At 38.4% G+C, this 12,723-nt stretch overlaps 1 protein-coding gene across 1 annotated transcript in view; it reads left to right on the top strand.

Moving 5' to 3' along the window:
* Positions 1-12,723, top strand: part of LOC140512548 (uncharacterized) — a 125,233-nt gene that overhangs the window by 10,309 nt on the left and 102,201 nt on the right. The window contains 6 exon segments of the mRNA XM_072621699.1: positions 5,441-5,555; positions 5,725-5,898; positions 7,427-7,533; positions 9,433-9,547; positions 9,717-9,890; positions 11,419-11,525. Coding sequence (XP_072477800.1) covers positions 5,441-5,555; positions 5,725-5,898; positions 7,427-7,533; positions 9,433-9,547; positions 9,717-9,890; positions 11,419-11,525 — 792 coding nt within the window.

Genomic DNA, 12,723 nt, shown 5'->3' with positions numbered 1-12,723 from the left:
CCCTGTCCCCACCTGAGCACCTGAACTTAATCTCACACTGAATAGGAGCCCCTCCCCCACCCAAAGCCCTGAGGCTGGGAAGCAGCATTTAAATCTTAGAGGCCAAGCCCTGACTAGGTGAATCTGGAGGTGAAGTGGGTGTGAAGAGGACATTCAGAAGTCAAGTCACTGGCTGGGAAAATGCCAAGAAAAGGGAAAAAAAATAAGATTATAGAAGGTTACTTTCTGGGTGAACAGGTCTTTCCTCCCTTCCTTTCTGATGAGGAAGAACAATGCTTACCATCAGGGAAAGACACAGAAGTCAAGGCTTCTGTATCCCAGCCCACTCAATGGGCTCAGGCCATGGAAGAGCTCAAAAAGGATTTTGAAAATCAAGTTAGAGAGGTGGAGGAAAAACTGGGGAGAGCAATGAGAGACATACAAGCAAAGCTTGAAAAACAAGTAAACACCCTGCTAAAGGAGACCCAAAAAAATGCTGAAGAAAATAACACCCTGAAAAGTATGCTAACTCAATTGGCAAAAGAGGTTCAAAGGGCCAATGAGGAGAAGAATGCTTTCAAAAGCAGAATTAGCCAAATGGAAAAGGAGGTTCAACAGCTCACTGAAGAAAATAGTTCTTTTGAAATTAGTATGGAACAGACGGAGGCTAATGACTTTATGAGAAACCAAGAAATCACAAAACAAAACCAAAAGAATAAGAAAATGGAAGATAATGTGAAATACCTCATTGGAAAAACAACTCACCTGGAAAATAGATCCAGGAGAGACAATTTAAAAATTATGGGACTACCTGAAAGGCATGATCAAAAAAAGAGCCTAGCATCATCTTTCATGAAATTATCAAGGAAAACTGCCCTGAGATTCTAGAACCAGAGGGCAAAATAAGTATTCAAGGAATCCACAGAACACAGCCTGAAAGAGATTCAAAAAGAGAAACCCCTAGGAACATTGTGGCCAAATTCCAGAGTTCCCTGGTCAAGGAGAAAATATTGCAAGCAGCTAGAAAGAAACAATTCTGGAAATACAATCAGGATAACACAAGATCTAGCAGCTTCTACATTGAGGGATCAAAGGGCGTTGAATAGTACATTCCAGAAGTCAAAGGAACTAGGACTAAAACAAAGAATAACCTACCCACCAAAACTGAATATAATACATCAGAGGAAAAATTGGTCTTTCAATGAAATAGAGGACTTTCAAGCATTCTTGATGAAAAGACCAGAGCTGAAAAGAAAATTTGACTTTCAAACACAAGAATGAAGAGAAGCATGAAAAGGTAAACAGCAAAGAGAAGTCATAAGGGACTTATAATAGTTGAACTGTTTACATTCCTACATAGAAAGACAATATTTGTATCTCTTGAAACTATTCAGTATCTGAGTACTGGGTGGGATTACACACACACACATGCACCCGCACACATGCATGCGCATACAGACAGAGTACACAGAGTGAATTGAAAAGGATGGGATCATATCTTAAAAAGATGAAATCAAGCAGTGAGAGAGAAACATATGGGAGGAGAAAGCGAGTAATGGAATGGGGCAAATTATCTCTCATAAAAGAGGCAAGCAAAAGACTTATTAGAGGATGGATAAAGAGGGGAGGTGAGAGAAAAACATGAAGTTTACTCTCATCACATTCCACTAAAGGAAGGAATAAAATGCACACTCATTTTGGTATGAAAACCTATCTTACAATACAGGAAAGTGGGGGATAAGGGGATAAGCAGGGTGGAGGGGATAATGGAAGGGAGGGCATGAGGAGGAGGGAGCAATTTGAGGTTGACACTCATTGGAAGGGACAGGATCAAAAGAGAGAATAGAAGGAATTGGGGACAGGACAGGATGGAGGGAAATATAGTTAGTCTTTTTTTTCTATTTAACTTTTAACATTTGTTTTCACAAAATTTTGGGTTACAAATTTTCTTCCCTTTTGTCCCCTCCCCCCCCAAACCCAAGCATTCTTATTGCCCCTGTGACCAATCTGCTCTCCCCTCTATCCTCCCTCCCTGCCCTTGTCTCCGTCTTCTCTTTTGTCCTGTAGGGCCAGATTGCTTTCTTGACCCCTTAACTTGTATTTCTTATTTCCCAGTGGTAAGAACATTACATTTGATCCTAACACTTTGAGTTCCAACATCTTTAGCTCCCTCCCTCTCCACCCCTTCCCCTTGGAAGACAAGCAATTCAATATAGGCCAAAACTGTGTAGTTTTGCAAATGATTTCCATACTAGTTGTGTTGTATAGGACTAACTCTATTTCCCTCCATCCTATCCTGTCCCCCATTACTTCTATTCTCTTATGATCCTTTCCCTCCCCATGAGTGTCGACCTCTGATTGCATTCTCCTCCCCATGCCCTCCCCTCCATCCTCCCCCCCACCCTACTTGTGCCCCTGTCCCCCCCTCTCCTGTATTATGAGATAGGTTTTCCTATCAAAATGAGTGTGCATTTTATTCTTTCCTTTAGTGGAATGTGATGAGAGTAGACCTAATGTTTTTCTCTTGCCTCCCCTCTTTATCCCTCCACTAATAAGTCTTTTGCTTGCCTCTTTTATGAGAGATAATTTACCCCATTCAACTTCTCCCTTTCTCTTCCCAATATTTCTCTCTCGCTGCTTGATTTCATTTTTTTTAAGATATGATCTCATCCTCTTCAATTCACTCTGTGCACTCTGTCTCTCTGTATGTGTGTGTGTGCATGTGTGTGTGTGTGTACTCCCACCCAGTACCCAGATACTGAAATGTTTAAAGAGTTACAAATATTGTCTTTCCATGTAGGAATGTAAACAGTTCAACTTTAGTAAGTCACTTATGACTTCTCTTTGCTGTTCACCTTTTCATGGTTCTCTTCATTCTTGTGTTAGAAAGTCAAATTTTCTTTTCAGCTCTCTTCTTTTCATCAAGAAAATTTGAAAATCCTCTATTTCATTGAAAGACCATTTTTTCTCCTGAAGTATTATACTCAGTTTTGCTGGGTAGGTGATTCTTGGTTTTATTCCTAGTTCCTTTGACTTCTGGAATATCCTATTTCATTCCCTTCGATCCCTTAATGTAGAAGCTGCTAGATCTTGTGTTATCCTGATTGTATTTCCACAATACTTGAATTGTTTCTTTCTAGCTGCTTGCAATATTTTCTCTTTCACCTGGGAATTCTAGAATTTGGCCACAATGCTCCTAGGAGTTTCTCTTTTTGGATCTCTTTCATGCGGTATTCTACAGATTCCTTGAATATTTATTTTGCCCTCTGGTTCTAGAATCTCAGGACAGTTTTCCTTGATAATTTCATGGAAGATGATGTCTAGGCTCTTCTTTTGATCATGGTTTTCAGGTAGTCCCAGAATTTTTACATTGTCTCTCCTGATTCTTTTTTCCAGGTCAATTGTTTTTCCAATAAGATATTTCACATTATCTTCCATTTTTCGAATCTTCTCACTATGTTCTGTGATATCTGTCTTTCTCATAAAGTCCCTAGCGTCCATCTGTACCATTCCAGTTTTAAAAGATCTATTTTCTTTAGTGAGCTTTTGAATCTCCTTTTCCATTTGGCTAATTCTGCTTTTGAAAGCATTCTTCTCCTCATTGGCCTTTTGAACCTCTTTTGCCAATTGAGTTAGGCTAGTTTTCAAGGTGTTAATTTCTTCGACATTTTTTTGGTTCTCCTTTAGCAGGGAGCTGATCTGCTTTTCATTCTTCTCTTTCATCCCTCTCATTTCTCTTCCCAGTTTTTCCTCCACCTCTCTAACTTGATTTTCAAAATTCTTTTTGAGTTCTTCCATGGGCTGAGCCCATTGGGTGGGGTGGGACACAGAATCCTTGATTTCTGTGTCTTTGCCTGATGGTAAGCATTGTTCTTCCTCGTCAGAAAGAAAGGGAGGAAGTGTCTTTTCTCCGAGAAAGTACCCTTCAATAGTTTTATTTCTTTTCCCTTTTCTGGGCATTCTCCCCAGCCAGTGGCTTGACCTCTGAATATTCTCCTCACACCCACCTCGCCTCCTGGTCCTCCCAGCCAGCGTTTGGGGTCTGAGATTCAAATGCTGCTTCCCTCCTTAGGGCTTTTGGCGGGGGCAGGGCTGCTATTCAGTGTGAGAATTAATTTCAGATGGTCAGGTCAGGGCAGGGCCGCCTCTCAGGCTCAGTTCCCTCAGGGGGTTTATGCACAGACCTTCCACAATGGATCCAGGCTCCCGCCCGCTTGGGGAGCCCCTGTCTGCAGCCGCCTCTCAGCTTCTATCTCCCGGAGGGGCCTGCGCCATGGGGACACCCCACTCCCCTCTTGACCCGCCAAAGAGAATCTCTCACCGTCCCTCATCACCTATGGGTGGGGGTGCTTGTGCCGCCGCTGAAGGTCCCTTCCCTGAAGCCTGCTTGGATCTTTACCTCTTGGAGCCACGGCAGCAGCAGGTCTGGGCTGGGCTCCTCGTCCGCAGCGCGAAGGACGCCCCGCGAGGGGTTTGCAGGTCTCTCCGGAACAGAAATCTCCCTCGCTCCAATATTCTGTGGCCTCTGGGTGCAGAATTCACGGTGAGTTGGTCCCCTCTAGCCGTTCTGCGGGTTGTGGGTTCGGAGCTATGCGTATGTGCGTCTTTCTACTCCGCCATCTTGGCTCTGGCCCTATAGTTCGTCTTATACAACATGACTATTTTGGAAGTCATTTGCAAAACTACACAAATTTGGACTATATTGAATTGCTTGCCTTCCAAAAGGAGGGGGTGGGGAGGGGGGGAGGAAAAGAAGATGGAACTCAAAGTTTGAGGAACAACTGTCAAGTACTACTCTTGCCACTAGGAAATAAGAAATACAGGTAAAGGGGTATGGAAAGTTATTTGGCCCTACAGGACAGAGGAGAAGATGGAGACAAGGGCAGAGAGGGATGATAGAGGAGAGAGCAGATTGGTTATGGGGGCAGTTGGAATGCTCGGTGTTTTGGGGTGGGGGGAGGGGACAAAGTGGGAGAAAATTTGGAACGCAAAATTTTGTGAAAATGAATGTTAAAAGTTAAATAAATAAATTTAAAAAAAAGAATGCTCTTTGGAATTTTTGTCCATGCATATTCCCAATGGGTTTGAGGCCAAATATTTTCCACACGAGAAAGTATTATGGAATTTGATTGCAGAATGAAGAAGACTATTTTTTCTGGTGTTTTGTTTTGGTTTGTTTTTTCTCATGGTTTCTCCCATTCATTTTAGTTCTTCCACTTAACGTGACTAAGGTGAAAATGTATGTAGTAAGAATGTATGTGTAGAATCCATATAAGATCATACGACATTTTGGGGTGGGAGGGGAAAGGGATGGGGAGAAAATCTAAGATTTATGGAAGTGCTTCTAGAAAATGTAAAATGAATAAATTAATTTGAGATAGTTTAAAAATCTACAGTATCTAATAATAGTACTTGATTTTTGTAATTATCAAGCATTCACACACCTCTCTCACTTCCATAGGACACCACTTCACCTGGCCTGTGCCAATGGATACCCAGATGTTGTATCCCTCTTAGTAGAGAGAAAATGCAAACTGAACCTGCTTGATGATGAGAATCAAACACCTTTAATGAACGTACGTACTAGTTAAACTTGCTGGTCATTACTATGTAATGAGTTTTGATTTCTCTCTTTGATTAAGAAAATATGCTTTACTAACTAATTTAAATATCATTAAGGATATTTTAGTATACTAATTTTTTGTTAGAGTATTTATTGTCTTTTTCTCTACATTATATTGACAGGCAGTACAGTATCAGCGGGAGGAGTGTACAACTATACTGCTTGAACATGGTGCAGACGCCTGTGCTATGAATACCTACCAAAGCACTGCACTTCACTATGCTGCGTGTTTACCTAACATAAAGATAGCATCCAAGCTGCTTAGATATAACATACTAATGGAAGCAAAAAACAAGGTAGAATCCCACCTCTTGCTTATTAAAGTATTTTTTGAACTAAAATATGTAAATTAGGTAGTGTCCAATTCACATATTTATCATTCATATGTTCTTGTAAGCATTTCTTTAAAGAAAATAATATAAAATAATTCTATACTCAAAGTTTATTGGCCTTTGGAATTTTCTGATGGCAAGGGGGAAGAGAGGTGGAGATTTCATTCATTCAGACATCCTAATGAGGAACATCCATCTACCTCTTTAGACCAATGCCTGCTCTAATATTTAATCTCCGAATAGGATTCCTAACCTGGGATCCATTAATTTAAAATAATCAACGTTGATTTTGTAATTATTTCAATGTCATTGGCTTCCTTTGCCATCTCTATGTTTTAGGTATTTGAAAGCATTATTCTGGAATGGGGTACATGACACAAAAAATGTTAAGAGATCCTTACATAGGGAGTGTTCTGGAATGCTGAAATGTTAACGCTCTTCCCGGTGTCACCCAGCCAGTATAGGTGTGTCAGTAGCAGGCCTTGAATCTAGGCCTTACTGACTTTGAGGCTAGCTCTCTATCCATTCCATCACAGCTGTCTCTCTAGAATTTTCTTTGCTTACTATGTTGGGTCTGCTCCCCACAATGCAATGATTCCATCCAATATTTACCTACACTGCTTTTCTACATCTAGACCTTTGCTTGTGATAACGTCATGTTAATTTGTTTTGTAGAGATGAGATAATATTTAAAAAAATAATCTTTTAAATATTTGTTCCTCTTAAGCATAAAACTACATAGAATTTTCACAAGAACAAATTATTTCCTGTATGTTGGTTTGTTTTTTTTTCTATTTCCTCAGCACTGTACCATTTCCTTTCTAGAGTCACTGAATAACTGCTGAATTTTAAGAAAAAGTTTAACTCTTAGTCACTGCTACATGAGAGAGAAAACAACAGAGAGTATACATTAGAAGGGATGGGAAGGAAGGAAAAATGTCAAGAGAATGACTTTCTTCCAGGTTTGACCACTTTGAGGCAAGATTTTCTAGAGTTTTGAGGTTGGTTGTGCACACTTCAGGGGAGTGGGTGAAGAGAATTAGGCAACTTTAAAACTGAGGAGAGTATAGTTTCAGCTTGGTGCAGAGTACAGTGGAAATAAGATTGCCTGCATGCAGACAAGAATTGGTCATGACATGAAGATAGCTAGAAAGGGAAATACTCCTAAAATAATATGAAACAGTGTCTATAAATCTTGGGTTTCTATGTCCTGATCCCAAATCAATAGCTGGAAGAAATCTCAGAAGCTATCAGGTTTCATTTTGTCATTTTACATATGAGAACACGAAGACTCAGAGAAATGAAATAATTTGCTTCTGATCACACAGAAACAGGGGCAGGATGTATGCCCTGTTCTTCTCCTCTAAAGTTCCATTGTACCGTACTCCCTTAGCATGTCTTTAGCAAAATGTTTACAAAATACCTTAAACTGAATTGAAGTATATCAATATTTCTTGCACACTCTAACAGAATATTTCATATGATTTCGCAGGATGGCTGCACACCACTTTTGCTTGCAGTTATGAAAAATAACCGAGATATGGTAGATCTTTTCTTAAGGAATGGAGCAAATGTGAATACCTCAGATGTGCATGACAGGTACAATAATTAAAACTCTAAAGAAAAAAGAGGGAAAAATTTCTAGAGGAATAAGAACAACTTAAATCATGAAACTCCTAGTGAACAACAATAATTGGAATTAATCATCATTGTGAAAGGGTGAGAATGTCCACAAACATCAAGTCTGAAAAGAAAACCTATCATTTATGGCTCTGCAACAAAGAAAGCAGTTCATGTGAGCATGCCATCCGATGTGAATTGGTGATTTCTGTTTGCAATATTCCCTATTTGATTTAAATTTACTGAAGATCATCACATAGAAATTTTTTGCACTGAGGATACAATTGATTGTCTATATGAAATACTCTTCATGTGAGCCATAAGCATTGAAATGTTCCTTTTTTTGCTCCTTCTTCCTTTGATTGTCCTGAATAATATGTGCATTGACAATAGAAATCAATGCAAAAATAATTTGAATGACTTCGATGGACGCATGATTTTATCATGGCAATGGTTCAGATTTTAGTTCTGCCATGACTTCTTATCATACATGAAAGTATATTTGCTTTTCATGCCATAAATTCTTCATGGAGGATCCAGGAAAGGCACTGAAGCCTTCTCCTAATTCTTTTAGTATTTGAAGCTGGGTAAAGCACTTGTTTTCTCTCTTTTTTCTTTTTAAATTGATTTTTTTTTAGTTTTCAACTTTGCATTTTTTAAGGTTTGGAGTTTAAAAGTTTTCTCCTTCCCTACCCACCCTATTTTCCATTCCTTCCCCTTTCCAAGTCATCTTGTGAGAAAAGAATTAGAATAAAAGGGAGAAGTCAGAAGACAGAAAAAGCTAAAAAAAAGAGAAAATAGTATGCTTCAATCTCCATTCAGACTCCATAGTTCTTTGTCTGAATGTGGATAACCATTTCTGTCATGGGCCTATTTTTCCAGTTTTCCCAGCAGTCTTTGTTCATAATTTTGTTCATAATTGTTCCAATATTCCGTGGCCTCTGGGTGCAGAATTCAAGGTGAGTTGGTCCCCTCTAGCCGTTCTGCGGGTTGTGGGTTCGGAGCTATGAGTATGTGCGTCTTTCTACTCCGCCATCTTGGCTCTGGCCCTATAGTTGGTCTTATACAACACGACTATTTTGGAAGTCATTTGCAAAACTACACAGATTTGGACTATATTGAATTGCTTGCCTTCCAAAAGGAGGGGGTGGGGAGGGGGGGAGGAAAAGAAGATGGAACTCAAAGTTTGAGGAACAACTGTCAAGTACTACTCTTGCCACTAGGAAATAAGAAATACATGTAAAGGGGTATGGAAAGTTATTTGGCCCTACAGGACAGAGGAGAAGATGGAGACAAGGGCAGAGAGGGATGATAGAGGAGAGAGCAGATTGGTTATGGGGGCAGTTGGAATGCTCGGTGTTTTGGGGTGGGGGGAGGGGGACAAAGTGGGAGAAAATTTGGAACGCAAAATTTTGTGAAAATGAATGTTAAAAGTTAAATAAATAAATTTAAAAAAAAGAATGCTCTTTGGAATTTTTGTCCATGCATATTCCCAATGGGTTTGAGGCCAAATATTTTCCACACGAGAAAGTATTATGGAATTTGATTGCAGAATGAAGAAGACTATTTTTTCTGGTGTTTTGTTTTGGTTTGTTTTTTCTCATGGTTTCTCCCATTCATTTTAGTTCTTCCACTTAACGTGACTAAGGTGAAAATGTATGTAGTAAGAATGTATGTGTAGAATCCATATAAGATCATACGACATTTTGGGGTGGGAGGGGAAAGGGATGGGGAGAAAATCTAAGATTTATGGAAGTGCTTCTAGAAAATGTAAAATGAATAAATTAATTTGAGATAGTTTAAAAATCTACAGTATCTAATAATAGTACTTGATTTTTGTAATTATCAAGCATTCACACACCTCTCTCACTTCCATAGGACACCACTTCACCTGGCCTGTGCCAATGGATACCCAGATGTTGTATCCCTCTTAGTAGAGAGAAAATGCAAACTGAACCTGCTTGATGATGAGAATCAAACACCTTTAATGAACGTACGTACTAGTTAAACTTGCTGGTCATTACTATGTAATGAGTTTTGATTTCTCTCTTTGATTAAGAAAATATGCTTTACTAACTAATTTAAATATCATTAAGGATATTTTAGTATACTAATTTTTTGTTAGAGTATTTATTGTCTTTTTCTCTACATTATATTGACAGGCAGTACAGTATCAGCGGGAGGAGTGTACAACTATACTGCTTGAACATGGTGCAGACGCCTGTGCTATGAATACCTACCAAAGCACTGCACTTCACTATGCTGCGTGTTTACCTAACATAAAGATAGCATCCAAGCTGCTTAGATATAACATACTAATGGAAGCAAAAAACAAGGTAGAATCCCACCTCTTGCTTATTAAAGTATTTTTTGAACTAAAATATGTAAATTAGGTAGTGTCCAATTCACATATTTATCATTCATATGTTCTTGTAAGCATTTCTTTAAAGAAAATAATATAAAATAATTCTATACTCAAAGTTTATTGGCCTTTGGAATTTTCTGATGGCAAGGGGGAAGAGAGGTGGAGATTTCATTCATTCAGACATCCTAATGAGGAACATCCATCTACCTCTTTAGACCAATGCCTGCTCTAATATTTAATCTCCGAATAGGATTCCTAACCTGGGATCCATTAATTTAAAATAATCAACGTTGATTTTGTAATTATTTCAATGTCATTGGCTTCCTTTGCCATCTCTATGTTTTAGGTATTTGAAAGCATTATTCTGGAATGGGGTACATGACACAAAAAATGTTAAGAGATCCTTACATAGGGAGTGTTCTGGAATGCTGAAATGTTAACGCTCTTCCCGGTGTCACCCAGCCAGTATAGGTGTGTCAGTAGCAGGCCTTGAATCTAGGCCTTACTGACTTTGAGGCTAGCTCTCTATCCATTCCATCACAGCTGTCTCTCTAGAATTTTCTTTGCTTACTATGTTGGGTCTGCTCCCCACAATGCAATGATTCCATCCAATATTTACCTACACTGCTTTTCTACATCTAGACCTTTGCTTGTGATAACGTCATGTTAATTTGTTTTGTAGAGATGAGATAATATTTAAAAAAATAATCTTTTAAATATTTGTTCCTCTTAAGCATAAAACTACATAGAATTTTCACAAGAACAAATTATTTCCTGTATGTTGGTTTGTTTTTTTTTCTATTTCCTCAGCACTGTACCATTTCCTTTCTAGAGTCACTGAATAACTGCTGAATTTTAAGAAAAAGTTTAACTCTTAGTCACTGCTACATGAGAGAGAAAACAACAGAGAGTATACATTAGAAGGGATGGGAAGGAAGGAAAAATGTCAAGAGAATGACTTTCTTCCAGGTTTGACCACTTTGAGGCAAGATTTTCTAGAGTTTTGAGGTTGGTTGTGCACACTTCAGGGGAGTGGGTGAAGAGAATTAGGCAACTTTAAAACTGAGGAGAGTATAGTTTCAGCTTGGTGCAGAGTACAGTGGAAATAAGATTGCCTGCATGCAGACAAGAATTGGTCATGACATGAAGATAGCTAGAAAGGGAAATACTCCTAAAATAATATGAAACAGTGTCTATAAATCTTGGGTTTCTATGTCCTGATCCCAAATCAATAGCTGGAAGAAATCTCAGAAGCTATCAGGTTTCATTTTGTCATTTTACATATGAGAACACGAAGACTCAGAGAAATGAAATAATTTGCTTCTGATCACACAGAAACAGGGGCAGGATGTATGCCCTGTTCTTCTCCTCTAAAGTTCCATTGTACCGTACTCCCTTAGCATGTCTTTAGCAAAATGTTTACAAAATACCTTAAACTGAATTGAAGTATATCAATATTTCTTGCACACTCTAACAGAATATTTCATATGATTTCGCAGGATGGCTGCACACCACTTTTGCTTGCAGTTATGAAAAATAACCGAGATATGGTAGATCTTTTCTTAAGGAATGGAGCAAATGTGAATACCTCAGATGTGCATGACAGGTACAATAATTAAAACTCTAAAGAAAAAAGAGGGAAAAATTTCTAGAGGAATAAGAACAACTTAAATCATGAAACTCCTAGTGAACAACAATAATTGGAATTAATCATCATTGTGAAAGGGTGAGAATGTCCACAAACATCAAGTCTGAAAAGAAAACCTATCATTTATGGCTCTGCAACAAAGAAAGCAGTTCATGTGAGCATGCCATCCGATGTGAATTGGTGATTTCTGTTTGCAATATTCCCTATTTGATTTAAATTTACTGAAGATCATCACATAGAAATTTTTTGCACTGAGGATACAATTGATTGTCTATATGAAATACTCTTCATGTGAGCCATAAGCATTGAAATGTTCCTTTTTTTGCTCCTTCTTCCTTTGATTGTCCTGAATAATATGTGCATTGACAATAGAAATCAATGCAAAAATAATTTGAATGACTTCGATGGACGCATGATTTTATCATGGCAATGGTTCAGATTTTAGTTCTGCCATGACTTCTTATCATACATGAAAGTATATTTGCTTTTCATGCCATAAATTCTTCATGGAGGATCCAGGAAAGGCATTGAAGCCTTCTCCTAATTCTTTTAGTATTTGAAGCTGGGTAAAGCACTTGTTTTCTCTCTTTTTTCTTTTTAAATTGATTTTTTTTTAGTTTTCAACTTTGCATTTTTTAAGGTTTGGAGTTTAAAAGTTTTCTCCTTCCCTACCCACCCTATTTTCCATTCCTTCCCCTTTCCTAGTCATCTTGTGAGAAAAGAATTAGAATAAAAGGGAGAAGTCAGAAGACAGAAAAAGCTAACAAAAAGAGAAAATAGTATGCTTCAATCTCCATTCAGACTCCATAGTTCTTTGTCTGAATGTGGATAACCATTTCTGTCATGGGCCTATTTTTCCAGTTTTCCCAGCAGTCTTTGTTCATTCTTCTCCTTAATCCTTATTCCTCAAGTGAATTTTTATCTCGGAAGATATAGTGCTTGGGTTTATCATGCAGTAGATTATTGTAGTCATTGACTACTGTACCTTGGATACCTAACCTATTGCACTGATCCGCCACTCTGTTTCTTAGCCAGTACCAACTACTTGTGAGGAGTGCTGCTTTGTACAACACAGTTTTAAATCTGGTGGAGCTAGGCCACCTTCCCTTGCATTACTTTTCATTAATTCTCTTTATATTCTAAACCTTTTATTCTT

Source organism: Notamacropus eugenii, chromosome 6 (assembly GCF_028372415.1).
Source record: "Notamacropus eugenii isolate mMacEug1 chromosome 6, mMacEug1.pri_v2, whole genome shotgun sequence".
NCBI lineage: Eukaryota > Metazoa > Chordata > Mammalia > Diprotodontia > Macropodidae > Notamacropus > Notamacropus eugenii.
The sequence above is the reverse complement of the archived record's forward strand: the minus strand, read 5'-3'. Positions and strand labels throughout refer to the sequence as shown.